This window comes from Falco naumanni, chromosome 3 (assembly GCF_017639655.2).
Source record: "Falco naumanni isolate bFalNau1 chromosome 3, bFalNau1.pat, whole genome shotgun sequence".
NCBI classification, from domain to species: Eukaryota; Metazoa; Chordata; class Aves; order Falconiformes; family Falconidae; genus Falco; species Falco naumanni.
In genome coordinates, this window is record NC_054056.1 from 117,101,106 (window position 1) to 117,119,331 (window position 18,226).

Genomic DNA, 18,226 nt, shown 5'->3' on the forward strand with positions numbered 1-18,226 from the left:
GTGGTGTTTTCTTCTAAAAATCAGGTTACCATACTTCAGTTTTTGGAGTCTTCAGTGATTGCCTTCTGGACAATCTGCCAGGAGTGAAGACCAATGGCTCTACTGTCGAAGTGATTCCAGCTTTGCCAAGGCTGCAGATCAGTACCTCCCTTCCAAGGTGAGAAACTGAATTAAATGCTGATTTTATTTGGTTGTATCTAAACGTTAGTCACATGCTGAATAAAAACTGCTTTGTCTGAGTATATATTCAGTGCTTTAGTAAACTAAGACATAGACTATACCTGTGCTATTTACTTTAGAACATAAAGCTAAGTTTTTTTGTTTTACTGCTTGAAAACTCAGGATTTCATAGGTAATATTTTGGGATTTAATTAATTGAGGGAATGTAATGGTTATTCATTATTAAAGTCATACTTTTAAAATAATGAATCCTTTAAACGGTAAATGTTCTAAAATTTTGAAGTAACGAGGTAATCCGTGGAACGGTGTAGGTTGGAAAGGGTGCCTCTGGAGGTCATCTGGTCAAGGATCTTGCTCAAAGCAGGGCCTGCCTTCAGAAGTGATATGACTTAAATGTTAGATCAGGTTGCCCAGAGCATGATCTAGTTTTAATTATCTCCATGGGCAGTGTTTCCATCACCTCTGTGGGAAATCGGTTCCAATATCTGACCACACTCTCAAAAGTAAAAATCACCTCCTCTTCTTTTTTTTCAAACTGAACAAACACAGCTCTCTGAACCTGTCCTTGTATGTCATGTGCTCTAGCCTCCTAATAATTTTGGTAACCTTCTCCTGGATTTGCTCCAATATATAAATATTTCCATTGTTCAGGAGGGGCCCAAACTTGATACCATCCTACAGAAATGTTTAAGAGAATACATACAGAATATGTTTAAGACATACAGGAAGAATCAACTAAAATTACTTCCTTATACACTCACCAAAAAAGACGCAGTAGTAGTGTGGGGGTTTTGTGTGGCTTTGTTTTTTATGAAGCATATGGCTGACTAATTCCATGATTTTAGAGAGAGCTGGTAAGACAGTGATTCAGTTCAATCTTTGGAACCTTTAAAGGTTCAAGAGCATTTGCCCACTAAGCTGCATGTTGGTCACTGTATTTCAGAGTCTCACTATCGATCTACTGTCTTGCAAATAGCTGAATAGCTGTAAAAGTAGGGGCGTGTGTGTTGTTTTTTTTTTTTTTTTTAAATGTCTTTTAGCTATGGATCAGGAAACAACCTTTTGTTACTTGTTACCGTATTATATACGTCATACCTCTTTCTGTTCTATTGATTGGACAGTTTCAGCTCCATTTGTGATCCCTGGTAGGATGGTCATCAGTATCATATGACGCAAAGATATATATGTGTGTATATACATGTAATTTTTTAATTTATGTTGTTCTTCAGTATGGTTTACTTAGCAAAGCAAAGGAATCAGTTTGGTTGTGAATTCTCCATGCTGAACTCTACTTTTCTAATGTGGAATGGACTGTGTTGATGGCATCATATTAGAAAGATGTAAAGTAGTATCCTGATGATACTAACAAAATGCTGCAATTGAATTACATGTTGGTAACTTCCCTATAAAAATTCTGCTAGCTGTGGAGTGTGTGTGGTTTGGCTGTAATCAAAATTAATATTGGCTAGCCAAAGTTACACATATATTAAAGAACAAGATGAATTTGAAATACCGAGGGAATTGCAAATATTCTTAAATGAACATATCATGTATTTTTTGTGGATATATGTTCAGCTGATGCTGTGAAACATTAATGAGTTCTTCTTTGTATATTGGTGTATATTGCCTTTTTTGTTGGTGTTGAATTAGTTTCTTCAGATGCTTTAGTTTGCTCAGTCTCGAGGCCTGTGATATCCTGGGAATACAGATGTGCCTCTGGCTACCTTACACTATGCCAGAGGTGTCTCTATTTACCATCATTTACGGCTTCTCCCAACCTCTATGATATCAGCAAATTGCCTCCTGTGATCTTGTCAACAGCATTTATCCTTTGGGTACTCTGGAGGATGATGTGCTTCTAGAAGACATAGTAAAGAAATGAAAGAAAGAACTTTCTTGATTTGCAGACTGCAGGATAAAATCTGAATCCGATTTCTGTCCTTTTGTCTTGCTGATTTGCTTTGCGTTTACATTTTTGTTGATACCCATCTTACCAACATTTGATGATCTGTTCTTGAGAGTCCTTTCCTAACACAGCACAGTAGTTTTTATAGCTGATTGTCTTTGGAACTTTCTACTGTAGTGGAGCTGATGTTTCTTAACTTTTTACCAAATGTATTTATTTTTGAAGTATTTTGAGATAATCTTGATACTGTTTTTCTTGCCTTGCTTTTTTTGTAGGTGAGACTGCTGGTACATAGGAAATGGTTTGTTTGAAAGGTTAATGATCTATAGCTGTTAATAATTTCTTCAGTAGTTAATTATCTAATAGTAATTTTGAGGTGATAGTCATATTGGCAAGAATAATTCCAGGCCTTTCTAGGCATACCATAATGTCTTGCTAGAACTGTAAAATTTTTTTTTATTGATCTGTGTTATAGAGGGTCAACTTAATAAGCTCATTTTAGCAGGAGCTGCAATGAAGCTTGCTGTGGGTTGAGAATGACTTTGTCGGTATATATTATCATCATTATATTATATGTATTTATAATTATGCTTAAATTTATATGTATCATATATATAGTATATAAAATAGTACATTATTGAGTAAAACAGTCTTGATGGAAAAAGCCTATAAAGAAAGAAAATGGAGGGAAGAAAATGACAGATTTATAAATAATGAAAGACTTCTAATATGGATGACCTTAGACAAATATCACTTCCACAGGAACCAGAAATTTTTGAAACTGCATGCTAGTGTGCCAGGTATTAGGTTGCTTGCTTTCCAATATACTGAAATAATTTGCAATACTTATACACTCAAAATTTTTTTGTGGGCAAAGAGGAATGTATAAAGCTAAGAATTTGACGCTTGTATGTTAACAGCCTAAAATACAGGAATCATTAGTGCAGATGCAGTTATTACAGAAGGAAGAAAAAGAGAAAAATATTCAGAAGAAGAATCACTAATAAATACACTTAAAATTATTATCCACACAATTCCCATTTTCTACCTGTTATCCTGGTGTTACGTTCACCCTCCCACTGCTCCTCTGGATTCTAAGATTGGCCTTTTCAATATGGTGGTACAGCATCTGGAGACCTTCACTGGGAGGAATGTGATGTTGATAATTGTTTTTCCTATTCTGGAAAACACTTGAGATAATTTTTGTTTGCTAACACATTTTAATGCCTTGTACTTTATTAACTCAAGCTCCATGTTACATCCAAATTTAATATATGGGATGCTTTTTTTGTATATTGGATTCTTGTTTTCTTTGTTACCCCTGAAAGCTCCTCTTGTCCAGTTCCAGGTCTGCATTTCTTTGGCGGTTAGTGAATTGTTTATAGCTGTGGGGCGTGCAGTGCTAAGCATGTGCCCCACCTCTTATCATCCCATGCCAGTAGTCCTCTGCAATGCCTCTGCTGTCATACCAGTCCTGTGTTTCTTTCACTGTTAGCCATAAATATTTCATTCTACCTAGTACACTTTCTTGTTACTACTACCTATGTAAAGTTATGGTTGTGCCATACAGAGGTAACAGAAATAAAGCAATAAATAGCATAGCCACCAAGCCAGAAGAAAAATTGCTGCTACAGCTACAGTAAGTCAAACCAAATTTGCAGGCAGATCAGGACAAGTTCAGAGCAGGCATGGAATCAGAATGGTTTGTCTTGGACAGTTGGACAGTCTAGTCCAACCCCCACTGCTATAGGGTTCCACTGGATCAGGTTGCTCAAAGCCCCATCCAACCTGGCCTTGAGCACTGCCTGGGATGGGGCATCCACAGCTGCTCTGGGCTACCTGTGCGAGTGCCTCACCACCCTCATCGTAAAAAAAAATCTCTTGCATCCAATCTAAATTGGCCCTCTTATTTTAAAACCATTGCCCCTTGTCCTATGACTACAGGCCTTGATCAAAAATCTTTCTCCATCTTTCTTATAAGCCCCCTTGTAAGAACCGAAAGACCGCAATAACGTCCCCCTGGAGCCTTCTCTCCTCCAGCCTGAACAACCTCAACTTTTTCCACCCTTCTTCGCAGCAGAGCTGTTCCAGCCCTCTGGTCATTTTTGTGGCCCTCCTCTGGACCTGCTCAAGAAGGTCCATGTCTTTCTTATGCTGGGACACCAGAGCTGAAGGCAGTACTCCTAGTGGGGTCTCACCAGAGCGGAGTAGAAGGGGAGAATCCCCTCCCTCGACCTGGGGGCAATGCTGCTTTTGATGCAGCCAGGGTACAATGGGCTTTCTGGGCTGCAAGCGCACACTGCTGGGTCATATCTAATTTTTCATCCACCAATATCCCTGTGGCAAGCCTTAGTCCTAAGGCCTTTCCAGTTCAAAACAAGGCTGGTGGCTATGCAGTTCTTAAACAAGAATTGAGATGGTTTTTAATTTAAGAAGCTGTATTTCAGAAAAGGATTAGCTTGGGCTTGTGTTTCAGATGTACATTTATACAGTAATTGAAAATACCATTTATTTGGTTTGTTAGTATGCAATACCTTGATACTTTTGTCTAAATGTAAGGGGAGAAAAGAAATTCTTTCTTTGCTGTCGCTCCAAATGCCCAAGCTTCAGAGTGCTGCAATGATAACTGTACATGACAGTAAATTTTAAATATCAAAAAACGTGTGTGTAAGTACTTGTTGTCATAGATGCATTCTGAAAGACTAAAATCTGCTTTTGTTTGTGGAGGCTGCTTATCTTGTGCTAAAGAAGGGTAGGATCAAAAGGAAGGATAACAGAAATACCTGCCAAAAGAAGTTACTGAACCTGGGTTTATCAACAGATTTATTGGTCATTAATCTCAGAGCTTTTGCCCTTGTATCCTTGATGCCTTCTGACCACTCTGCATTAGCATGAAAAATACAGTCAGAAATTGAACCTCTGCCCATCTGTCTTGTTCTGCAATCCTCCTTCCCTTGTTCATGTTCTAAAGAGTTCATTTATATTTGCAATTTCACCTTCCACAGAGTGATTTTATTCCAGGATCCACTCCTATGAGGTTTATGCCCTCTGCTGTCCACTAAAATTGCATTCTCTCAACTCCTGTATTGCTACTTCCTAGCAAAGGTCAAGGTTACTGTTCAATTCTCCTTTATCCATAATGTGTTGCCATAGCACTGTGCATATCTGCCATTTCAGTAATTGGCTGCTTTGACACATTTGTTACTTTAAAATGAAATGCTTGATACTTATTTAAATAATTTCTCATGTTTCTGAAGCTTTAGATACCCATGCATTTTCTCAAAGAATAATTTTTGTTTCATCTCAAAGTTATTTTTACAATATATATTGCTCTGCTAAGTATATCTTACCTCATATTTCAGATACTGTGTATGATCCCTTAAGAAACCAGTTTCTGGATCAGCTGTGTAAAACGGTGCTACTTATCTGTCATTAAAGATGTCTGTCTTCATTCTGCATTTATCTTATGTTGGTGGAGTTTGGGAATGCCTAATAACATAAGATAATGTATCCTCGCTTGTACAAAGTTTTAACCTTTTCTGAGGTTTCTTCCACTGGTTGACTTCATTTTCACTTTTGTAATCTTTATGTGCTGGTCAGAGCACCTTACGGACTTCAGGATCTTGCGGAGGACTGTCACCCTCGTTTCTTATGTAGTGCTCAACTTCTTACTCTCCTCATTTTTATTGTTTTTTATTTTTGTGTTCAGCTCTTGATACTCATTGTTACTCAACCCCAGTGTACAAACACTGGTAGCTCAGATAGCACTGTTGTCAAGTTTGCTCATTCTAACGACCTGGTCTTGCACTTTTTCTCTTTTCCCTTTCTTACAGTTTTTGCAGCAATTTTAAACAAGCTTTCAAATTTAGGAATACATATTTTATATTGTTTGAAATCTGACTTGTCATGTGCATAAATTATTAATGTTTGTCCTCGATGGTTATAAAAATTACTCTGGTGTAATTAAGAATGGGAAATGGTATCTAGTATCATCAAGATTGCAGAGCAGTAGTTTCTGAGTCTTCAAAGAATAATTAGAGTATGGTAACTTGGACAGAATTTAATATTTTTATCATAATACTTTGTGTCACATTTTGTAGGTCTGCTCATACGCTTCAGCCTTCTACAGGGGATGAAATTTCTACGAATGTGTCTGTCCAGCTGTACAATGGAGAGACCCAACAGCTTATCATTAAGTTAGAAAATATTGGAACAGAACCACTGGAGAAACTAGAGGTCACAGCAAAAACAGTCAACACTAAGGGTGTGTATGCTGATTTATGTTTAGGAATTATATTGATCACTTTTTCTCCTATAAAAGGGGGCTACTGTTACATTACTTTTAGGTCAGTTTAAATACCATAATCCCTGTTACGGTACTGGAATCATTCAGTTGGATTTTATTGTAGGAATATAGAAATGAAAGAGGATGTAAGAAAATGTAGAAAGAAAATGAAAGAAATTGTAGAACCATCTGTGTGTCAAAGGGTCACCTGCTTTTTGGAAATCTAGATTCCCCCATGTTACTTGGGGAAAAAAATCCTGAGGCAATGACTAGTAAAAAGCAAGAATCTTGAGTCTAAATTATTTTCTCCTTATGTCTAAATATACTGATTAGTTAAATTACCATTAGCAGTGATGTTGTCCTACTTGAGGGGGTGGAAGTAAATAAGCCTACTTCTATGTCATTCAGTGAGCAATCAGAAAAAAACCGGGATAAAAGACTTTAAAAATCAAGGCAATAAATAAGCTATGGGGAGTTAAAAGAATAATTGAAGGTATGGAGGAGATACAGTACATCTCTTTCTTCTACTTAGTTCTCCTAAAATACTCTGTACATGTTAGTAATAAAGTAGTCTGATAGGTGAAGATTGCTTTTGTTTTGTGATGTGTTTTACAGTTTTTGTTTTGTCCTCTGAGGCATCATTACAAAAATGATACTAACAGAATATTAACAGAACTGCAGATGACAAGGAAGATAATCCTTACTTATGATAGAAATACCTTATTTTATTCTGTCAGTGCCAGAATATAAAGCAGTGTGATACCTCGTGATTTTTGTACATTTCAGTATTTATGCTTGTGATTTTTTTGTTTTGAGTATCCTCTTCTCTGCAACCTAAGAGAATAGGAGTTGCCAATCATCTAAGAATAGATTTTCTGTCTGAGACTTGTTACCAAAATAATTTTAGAAGCACAAACATATGATGACTTACTGTTCTTATTTCAGTAATTCCAGAGTGCTTCTACTGTGCTAGGTCCTGCATGTATGGAATTGAGAGACCAAATACAACATACACATTAAATGGTGGAGTTAATGTAATGGAATGTATTAAAGGGTGGAATATATGGGACTTTGAATCAGATGCTAATCAGACTCTAGAGTACATAACGTTATGCAGTTAATTGATTCAGATTTTTGAAAGATAGTCTTGTCAGCTTGAAAGCCATTATCTCTCAGTTAAAACTTTTGTTAAAAACAATGGGGAAAAAGAAGAGTTGATACACTCAGCTATGAGTTCAGTAAAACTTTAATTTTACTTCATCCTTCATTTTCTTTCTGTATAGAAAATGTTTACAATGAAGCCTCTCTGTGTATTTAGATCTTACATGTTATTAAGCATGATAATAATTGTCTTTATCAGAAAAGGGAAAATTTCTTTTGAGTAAATTACAGATATGCATACTCAAAAAATGCAAGACTTAAATTGCCATTTTGGAAAACCAGAAATGAGAGTGAGTTTTGAGAACCATCAAATGATATTTGTTCTGAGAGTGTGAGAACCATGCCATCAGAATCATAGAATTGTAGAAATCTACATGGGCAGGGACTTCTGGAAATTATCTTAAATATTAAAGCAAAACTTTGGATTCTGCTTGACAGGACCCTGGATAACATAATCTTCAGTTTCTTGCATTGTATCACAGAGGTGAAATGCCCCTGTATTTGGAAATCTATGCTCAAGATGAACCATGTTATTGGAGGACAATAAGTATGACTTGTTACACGACGTAAAAAGTGTATGTGATGTAAAACACTGAAAAACACAGTCCATGGCAAAAGAACTGATTGTCCACATTAAGCATGTAATTATGTTATTTCAGATGTGATTGTGTGTAGGTCTTGCAAAGGATGGACCTTTGCCTTTTTTAATGGACTCTATTCCATTTTAATTATTACCATAAAGTTACACAAATGCATAAGGATGGACTCATGGTACAGTGTGACATTTGACGTGGGATTCTGGTGGTCAACAGGGAACTAAAGATTTATGATGTCAGTAGCTCATTTTGATCAGTAAATACTACATGCATGGAAATAATGTGGATATGGCATCAAAACATCTGTAATACCAACACAAACTCTTAACTTGATGTTATATAGCAAGTTGAGAGCATATGCAGATGCTTATGAACTATCTGTAGTACGTTAAGAAGTTATCTTTTGGATATTCTTTACTACTCCTCAGATGAAAGGGGCCTGTGATTTAAACTTCTCAAGGTCTCCTTCAAAGCTGTTGGGCATCTTCATCTGCCATGACCACAGCTTGCCTGTCAACTCTGAGAGCCCAGGAGAGGTTGTCCAATTTCAGCCAAATACGAAGAGCTTTCAATCATTCTTTTGTCTCACCTGATTTGCTTTGGTTCTTGTAGTTTTGGCAGTTGCTCGTAAATCTTTGCAGCTCCTGCCTGCCTGCCTGCCTGTCTGACTTCCATTTCCTTACCTTCTCTTTCTGGGGCCACAACTTTTAGCACAAAGGTGAATGCGGTAAAGGGCAAACATTCTCATTTTTTAAATTGAAATGACTGGGTGGGATTACCTGTTGCAGTGCAGTGACCTGACCTCCCTCCTTTGTTGTGTTAGCTATAGCCAGTCACTTTTCTTGAGGAAGCCCACTTCTCTGGCAGTGTTTTCAGTGGTATCTGGTTGATGAGAGCCTCTGGAGATCAGGCTTGCAAACTTGCCTTCCCTTGCTTCCTCTTTTCTGTTTCTTTCGGGTGCAGCTCTTTAGCTTTTTCACTCTGGCCTTCAGATAAATGAGCAGAAATTGCAGCTCACCCTGTGCAGTTCGTAAAGGACATCACAGGGTTTTTGAGTCCTTTAGCAGCCATGCATTATGGAACAGATCCTTAGGCAAATCAGTAAAAGGGACTTGTCATGCTGCCACAATAAACATGTCTGTCATGTCTTTTAATGTCGCATTGCACCGCTGTCTACCAGGCGGTGGTATCTGTAGGTTGGACATCACACATACACTGTCAAGGTCAGCTCTGTGTCACCTTGTACTATCCCTCACCAGGTCAGATGGTCTGATACTTTTTTTAGAATGATAACATTTGCAAAGGGGGTTGCCTTTCCATCCTTTTTTTCTAGTCAGCTCTTGTCAGAAGCTTGTTATATCTCAGTTAGGGGGTACACTCTAGTGACAGGATAAGAGGAAATAGCCTCGAGTTGCATCACAGAGGTTTAGATTGGATAGTCTGAACAATTTCTTCAACAAAAGGGTTGTTGAGCGTTGGAACAGGTTGCCCAGGGAAGCGGTTGAGTGACCATTGCTGGAGGTACTTAAAAGACTTGTAGATGTTGTGCTTAGGGACATGGTTTAGTGGTAACCTTGGCAGTGCTGATTAACAGTTGGTGTTGATGATCTTGAAGGTCTTTTCCAACCTAAACAATTCTGTAATGCTATGATAACCCAACTATTTGATCCACTCAGGGGCAAATGTAACACCACTGTTTTCAAAGTTGAGGCACTGAGAGGAGTGTGCCAGGCATTTTTACCAGCCTCGCAGGTGGTTAGGCTATAGTAGTGAGCATCAGCTGCATACACTGAATGAACCTGGATGGTGAAACAAAACCTCGCTGGTCTTTCTTAAAGAATACCTCTGGAATTTAAACAGAGAGAAATACATTCACCTGTCTAGCTGTATTCTTTCTACGATCTTCGAATACATCTGCGTATGGTTTCAGTTGTTCAGCTGTGCCAGACCACAAATGAATCTACTTTGAGGTCCAGGTAACCCATTTTAAGAACGGCGAATATCCTGGAATAGATCCATGTACCTCTTTTGCCAAACAAAACTGTAAAACGTTTCAAATTGGAGCTGGGTTATGTTCCATAGAGAGTTGTGAATGCAGGTAGGCTTTTCTCTAGTTAGCCCAAATGTCCTTGTGAAGGTAGGACACAGAGTGCTGGTAATCCAGCCCCAGTTTAGCTGCTGTGGTTTTACTGTCCAGGTTTCTCAGCTCAAGTCTCTTCCCCTCTGCCCACACTGGCTGACAGAGATCATGATTTTGTATGATTCTTACTAACACTTTTTTTCAGCTCATAGGATAAATGTCAAATCATTCATGATTGTAGAACATTTTGTTTTGTCCTTTTAGGTATACTTGCTAATTGCCCAGAGGAAACTCTGCAGATACATTTGCTTTGTAAAGAATGTAACAAGTCCTGCAAGTTCATTTCTGTCTAGCAGGTCTGAGTTAAGAATGTTCTGGATTGTCTCCTCAATTTGAGAGAGGCTGGTTTTCCCCAATCTCAAAATTAATAATAGGTACACTGCCTAAAAGCTGATGAAGTATTAGTACTTTGAATCCTGTATTTCTGTTGTGCACACCCCACAGTTCCTCATTTACAAAAAGGTGCTGGATACTTTGCAGTGCTAAATATGTAACTTTAATTTTTACTAGAATTTTTTGCAGTTGGAGAAGTTAAGATGTATGACTGCCAATGCCTGTGTGTTTGGAGCCAAGAGTTTTTTGGAGGCCCTGTGTGTTCTGCTAGGAATGTATACTTCAGCAGGGGAGGCATCAAGAATCAGACATGCAGATTACCATAGAAGTCTGAAGAACTTTGATACCTTGAAGCACATCAGATTTCTGTCACCAGGTGTCTGATCATACTTGCGTTTAGTGTACCTTTGTGCACGTTGAACTCAGAGATGTGGGGTACCCTGGTCTTACCCTTCTGTGCTAGTTGGAAGCTGCTGGTGTGTTTGTATTTTGTGTCAGCAGCTCAGTTTGAGAAGCGGCAATTGGTTGGGTTGTGTTCCACCCAGACTTTACCTTTCAGCTGTAGTCTGTTACATTTTTCTTTCTATTTTGTTTCTTTTTGTCCTTACCTTTAAACTTTCCTCCAGTTTTCCAAGTGTTCTAATTCAATTGTAGTGTTGCGAGCCATCTTGCTGAACCTCCAGGCATCATCTGTATCATCTTTTTATCCTTCTGTGCTGTCCCGGTTTCTGCTGGGATAGAGCTAATTTTTTTCTTGGTGGCTAGTGCAGTGCTCTGTGTTGGATTTGGGGTGGGAACAGGCTGCTTGGGGACTTTCTGGTTTCTTAGGCCTTGCTGGTGGGAGGGCTAGAGGAGTACAGGGAGTTGGGAGGGGACTCAGCCAGGACAGCTGACCCAAACTAGCAAAAGGGGTGTTCCATAGCATGGGACTTCACACTCTGTATATAAACTGGGGGTGGGGGCATTGGCCAGGGCTGGGGGTCATTGCTCAGGGACTGGCTGGGCACTGGTCAGTGGGTGGTGAGCCGTTGTATTGTGCATGCTTGTTTCTTTTCTCCCTTCCCTTTGGATTGCATTCCTCTGCCCTTCTCCCATCTTTTCATTATGACTGCTATTGTTGTTATTGTTCTTTTGTTTTTATTTTATCTCAATTGTTAAACTGTTCTTATCTTAAACCTTGAGTTTTACATTCCTTTGTGATTCTCCTCACTGGGTGAGGGGGGAGTGAGTGAGTGGCTGTGTGGCACTTAATTACTGGCTGGGGATAAACCACGAGATTGGGGGGGTTTGTTGTGTGGTTTTTCTTTTTTTTAATCTGTGTTTGTGATCTTAGAACGCTGTTCCACATATATACAATTTCTTTGATGCTTTGAGTTTTGCAATTTTGAGGATATTTGCAGATCTTAATGCTGTAGTTAATTCAGTTCCATCCTGTCCCGTTCTCCCATGGACAGACAAAGACATGAGAATTCAAGCAATGTCCTACTAGGGCTGATTATCCACCTAGCTCTGTAGGCACAGGACATCAGGAATTGTTGCTTGGGGAGAGCAACTATTGTGCTTGCTCAGCATCTGTAGGTTCTGTACATAACTATTCCTTTTGAAGTAGCCCTTTGTGGACTTGCCCATGAATTTTGCCTTTTCTGTTTTGAAGCTGCTGGTGCTGCTTGCCTCTTCAGTCTCCTGTAGCCACAGATTATAGTTCACCTACTGCATGGGTAGAGAAGTGCTGTTTCTCTTTTAATCTGATCTCCTGCTAGTTTTATCAAGTGTTTCTAGTTCTCATACCAGGGAATTTAGTGAGCAGCAGTTCTGCATTCACTTTATGTGATATTTTTCTAATTTTTGTAGATTTCTGCAGTTATCTTCCCCTGCTCGTCCTTTCAAATTGAAGGGTCTGTGCTCACATGGCAGCTGCTTTGCCCCTTCATCATTTTAGTTACCCTTCTTTGGACTGTCTGTGGCTCTAGTATGTTCTCCTTGCAGTACAGAGATGAAATCTGCAAACAGCGTTTAGGATGTGAGCCCACCAGGATTTTGTACAGTGGCAAAATTCTCCCCCTTTGTCTTGCTCTCAGCATTCTTTGTAATGACGTCCTGTTTGTTTTGTTTTGGTATGGTTTGTGGTTTTTTTTTGTTGGTTTGGTTTGGGGTTTTTTTTGCTGTTACTGCTCAATACTCTGATGATTCTGTAGGGATTCCATGAATCAATGGTGATTCTAGGATTTCTTTGTGGAGTTCTAATTGCCAGTTCTAAGTTCAATGTACCGCGCATAGCTCATCCCTCCCCCTGCCCCAGTTGTATTATTTTACCTTTATTTATACTGAAGTCCTTTTTTTTGCCTACTCAGTTGATTTCATGAGGTCCTTTTTAGTTTCTTGCCTTTGACAGTACTACTTCCCTATATGATTTTGAAATCTAGTTAAGATAAACTTTGGAAATAAATCTGGTCAAGTGGTGGATGTAATTTGCAGAACAATTTAATGCTGATAGTCTTAAAGAATGTTACTGAAAGAAATGTCTTTGTCTACACTGTTGTTCTTAAGAAGAGAAAAAAAATAAATTAAAACCTTGGTAGCCCATAAATCTACATGTTTGCAATCTATGCAATTGAGATATTAATGTTCAAATATACCAAATACTAAATACACATTGCTAGTTTAATTTGAATTTGTTCCTATTAAGTAATTCTTAAATTCGTCATTTTATGGTTTTGTTTCTTCACTTTCTTGAGAAAATAATTTTGGAAAAGTGGTAGCAGTCCTAATACATGTTGTTCTATACAATAGCTTGAATTTGTGATGGTGGGAAGGCACAAACAGATTATGGCTTCTCATAATCGTTTTAATAGCCATGTAAAGTTAAATACCCAATCAAAGAGCGAAATTATTTCAGTAAAGAATTTTATAGATGTGCTTACATTAAAATAAACCATGGCAAAAAGACAGATTTACCTGGGAGCTTAAGACTGAAAAGAATTGAGGAACTGATGTTCTTGTGATCTCAAAAGACTTGCTTTTCTATCAGGTTTCTCTGTGCAAAATGCCAGTGTGGATTGATTTTTTGGCAGACCCTAAAATCAGGTTGGGTTAAGGTAACCCAAAGTTATATTGTGGGTAAACTGTTGTATGATATTTGTTATGACTGTAGTAATTTAGTATCCAGTAAATTGATAAAACAAGTTACTAATTTGAACTCTTGACTAATAGTCACTTATAACTTCAGTTGTTTGCAAAACACAAATTTTTGGACTTTCTGAAGTATAAACTGAAACTGCAACTGAACACAGGCATGCGCCAGATAAAACTCTTTCCCACTGGACTGAAAGCTTTGAAGCCCCTTGCCATAGTATAATTCACTGTAGTAATGATTACTGAACAAGGTGAAGAAAGCATTATTAAACTATAAGCCACCGTCAGATAAATATAAACTAGGTTGTTCTCTACAGCTTAACTTTCAGCTCAAACCTTTAGACCTTGTCTTGTAATTACAGGTGTTAAATTAGAGAATATCTGCAAAGGCTGTTCTCACTTGGAAAGTCTTTTCACTCATAATATCTTCAAATTATATTTATTTAATGAAAATACATTTTGGAAACAATTTGTTCGTTAAACTGAAGATCATCACTCAAGTGCTTGGGATATGTAATTCTTCTTTGCTTACACTAAAGAAAAACATCTCTTTAGCATGTTATGGTTTTCCTTACCAGGAAAAGGGGATAGAGATTGCTGTACTTAAGCTACCTTTTTTTTCTTGAAAATAGAAGAAAATCAGAACAGTGATACAGTTACAGCTAAATAATTAGATGAGGTGGAGGTGACTTTAAGGAAACAATTGTTAGGATTTTTTTTATTTTCACCTCATCTTTGCTCATATAAAGAAGTCTATACTATTGATTTGATGTGGAAAGAGACAACACTTGATGGTCTGTGAGGAAAAAGATATATCTCAGGCAAAGCAGTTACTGTTTAGCTAGAAGTTGATGGAAAAATACTCACTTTTTTTTTTTACCTTCCCTAGATGCAGTTGTTTCTATGCAAATCAACAAAGTTTGGACCGGAATTCTAAGTACTACTTTTCTTGAAAGATCCTTATTCTAGATGGCAGTTGTTGAGGCAGTCTTCCCACCCTGTTTTCTCACACGTGGATCTTAGATAGTGGTTTTGGAAAAGCTCTGAAATACAGTAGCCTGGTATGAAGTAGAGGTGAACTGTGTGACTTTCAGTGGTCCCTGTGTTAAGCAAAGCACGGGGTCTTTAAAGCACAAAGGTATTTAAATGAGCCTTTAGAAGACTTATTCAGCGTACTTTGGACATAGTATGCATTGCTACAGTAAATTAATATATTTTTAGGATTCTTCCAGTCAAACAGTCATATTTACTTATGTATTAATAGTCTTTTCTGCAGTGTTTAGCATTGTGTAGTCTAGCAAATATTAATGAATTTATGGACGTAGTGGATTAACCCCAGCCAGAACCGAAGCCCCCATCCAGTTGCTTGGTCACTCCCCCCATCCTCTTGCCCCAGCAGGGTGGGTAAGAGAATCAGAAAGGCAAAAGTAAGAAAACTCTGGTAGAGATAAAGATTGTTTAATAAGCAAAGGATAGAGGAATTAAAAATCAGAACAACATTAGATTTTAAGGTATGGAATATCCTTTTGGTCGATCTGGCTCAGCTGGCCTGGTTGTGTTGCTTTCCTGCTTCTTGCCCACTGCTGGCCCACTGGCTGGCAAGGCGGAGTGGGAAAAGAGAAAGCCTTGCTGCTGTGCAGGTACTGGGCACAGCAGCCAAAAAGCTGGTGCATTAACCAGCACTGTTCTAGTCACAAATGCAAAACAGCAGCATACAGGCTGCTTGAAGAAATTTCATGAACTCCACCTCAGCCAGACCCTGTACAATGGATCTCCTCCCCCTGCTCCCCAGGATTATCCATGAAGTGCGTGAAAGAAATAAAAGATTAGCAAATATTTTTTGAGCCTATTTAGTATCTAAAGAAAGATTAATTCAGGAAGAAGTCACTGTATTATTGTACCATTCTAGCATGAAACAACCTTTTCTGTCATTCTAAAAAAATTTTTCTCTCTTGCATAAAGTTCATGGAATAGCACTTTTTGGATTGTTTTTGCTGAAGGTACTTAAATGTCCATCACTCTAGCTTTTGGCATACTACAGCACTTGAAATAACACATAACTAACTCACGCTGCTGAAGCGGACTTAACCCTCTGCTCCTCTTTATTTCAAGATGTATCTTTTGATGTTACCGGAGTACTACGGAGACTGAGTAACTGGATAAAGTATCTCAATGTATTGATGAACAGTAAATATTGTTTGGGTTTTTTTTTCCTCATATTATCTTCTGGCATGTTAGGCTTAGGAGAGAAGAGCTAGTAATTACAGGTGCCCTGTCTCATATGGACCAATGATAAATAATGTATCAAACAAATATCTTTTAACACAAAATAATCCTGTCTGGCAACATCATTAATGTTTGGGGTTTGTATACTTTATGCTTCTCAGTTTTCAAAAAGGACTTTATTTTATTAAAAAAAAAAAGACAATAGTATTCCTAGTCTTCTCCGTTGCTCAACAGCTAAATAAATAATGTTGTTACGGGTGCTTCAGAATTTTAACTGATTTATTCTGGTGTAATATTTGGATTAAATGTTTTTTGGCATTTCCTGAGCTGAAGTCTGTATGATTCAAAAACTCTGTGAACTTCTAGGTCCCATTCAGGTGGTATTCAAAGTCTATGTATGTTATGCTGCCTATTGTGTAACATTTTTTTTTCCTTGTCTTCACTTAATTTCATATTTTGAGCTTTGTGATGCTTCTAGGTGTATATCAGTAACCTCTCTGATATCTTTGTAGGGTTAAATTCGTTTGTAATGCCTTAATTATGAATAGTTTAGAATTTAAACAGAAAATGACAAGTCAGTTAATATTCTCTACAACAGTTATAAACTTCCTTAACACAGAGGTTATGCTCATGAAATATTTGCTTATTTTAATGCAGAGAAGCTGTATGGGGACTTCTTGAGTTGGAAGCTAGAAGATACTCTTTCCCAGTTCCCACTGAAACCTGGGAAGATTGCAACGTTTACTGTAAACATTAAAGTGAAGCTGGACTTTTCATGCCAAGAAAACCTGCTGCAAGATCTCAGTGATGGTGAGTTCTTAATTTCTCCTTGCTTAGGAAGTTTGTAAGTACTTCTAAGAAACGCTTACCCATTGTTTTGCCATTTGTTCTAAAATATAGTGTGTGATGTGGATGTGTATTTTCATATTTGTCTTGTAATGCAAAGGCAACTCTTCAGTGAGCTGTATGGTTTGAAGACTGAATTTTTGTCACAACTCTGAGCATGATCTTCTGACCATACTTTCCCATGGTGATTGCCCTGCTATCTTTTTAAATCCTTCTTGACAGAGAGTGTTTTTGATGTGTCTCTTTGTATCCTTATTTTATGAAGGTAAAAAAGAATAGTTTGCACCACCATTGAGTTGTGGGCTTCAAAGAGAGTGGGCTTTAATGAGAATGAGCGGGCTTTAAAAAGAAATAACAAGGTTGATTATTTAGTTAATCAAAGTATCTGAAATTCTTAATCATGGCAGGCAGCAGTTTTGCCAGAAGCGACCTACTGAAATGTAGGGCATAATCCCCCTACTATTTGTACGGTAGAGAAGGTTTCATGTATTTCTTTTGAATTAAAAAACTCAGAATGCTTGCTTGTATTAGAATTATCTGGAATTACAAGTACCACATACTTGTAATAAGGATTTCCTTTTTATAATAAACACACAGTCTCACTGGAGTGAATGCTATACTCTGTGTTTTTTCAATTGCCTGATGTATTTGCACTGATTGAATTAACTTGACAAAACAAGCTATTCCTGTATTTAACAACAACAATAAAAAAAGTACCATTATTTTTTGGACTGTTTCCCAGGATCCAGTTGCAGGTATGAGTTGTCAGTATAGTTAATCTTTACAAAAAAATAAAAAAAAATAAATAAGGTCACATGCATATGTTATTCAAGTTGAATAGGACTGATTTCTGTGAGTTATCTTGCAAATGCATTTAGACAGAAATCACTGGTGTAAAATACATAAATTATAAAAACATTGTAGGATTTAACTGTACAAACCCCATAGCATTGCTACTCTGAGGTTTACTTTAGAACTTTTTGAAAAATCTGATAGTGGAGGAAGACTGTACCCTGATATTATTGTGAAAACACAGCTGCCAAGGAATTGAGGCTTTGAGAAATGCCCTTGATAGGAGATGTAATTCTGCATAGTACAAGTTTATGCTACAAATTCACAGAACTGGGGGGCAGGGGTGCAGATCCGATGCTAACTGTAGGATGATTTTACTGTTTCAGGAACAGATGATACTGAATTACTTACAGATTCCTGAACTCCTGGTCCTTGTGTACCCTATGGATAGATGACCCCTCTCTTTTCCATGGAACTTCTAATGGCTTACTGCTTGCTTTTAAGAATTTTTCTTAGACCATAATTCAACTTATTATCTATTACATTGTATGGAAAGGGTATAGGAAAGTTGATTCAAAATTTAAATTGAACTTTATTATTGGAAACTTAGCTTTTGTATGTTGACAGTT

General features: G+C 37.7%; 1 protein-coding gene and 1 long non-coding RNA gene across 6 annotated transcripts in view; one reads left to right on the forward strand and one right to left on the reverse strand.

The window, feature by feature from the left end:
* TRAPPC9 (trafficking protein particle complex subunit 9) overlaps nt 1-18,226 on the forward strand; it is a 508,912-nt gene that overhangs the window by 77,561 nt on the left and 413,125 nt on the right. For all 5 annotated transcript variants that reach the window (XM_040585704.1, XM_040585706.1, XM_040585707.1 and 2 more), the window contains 3 exons: nt 25-157; nt 6,187-6,350; nt 16,617-16,769. In XM_040585704.1, coding sequence (XP_040441638.1) covers nt 25-157; nt 6,187-6,350; nt 16,617-16,769 — 450 coding nt within the window. The remainder of the gene's footprint in view (nt 1-24; nt 158-6,186; nt 6,351-16,616; nt 16,770-18,226) is intronic.
* On the reverse strand, nt 7,908-11,546 carry LOC121084352. The gene is made up of 3 exons (XR_005826697.1): nt 11,415-11,546; nt 8,985-8,988; nt 7,908-7,920 (listed from the first exon to the last, which is right to left on the reverse strand). It is a non-coding gene; the product is annotated as an uncharacterized LOC121084352 (long non-coding RNA).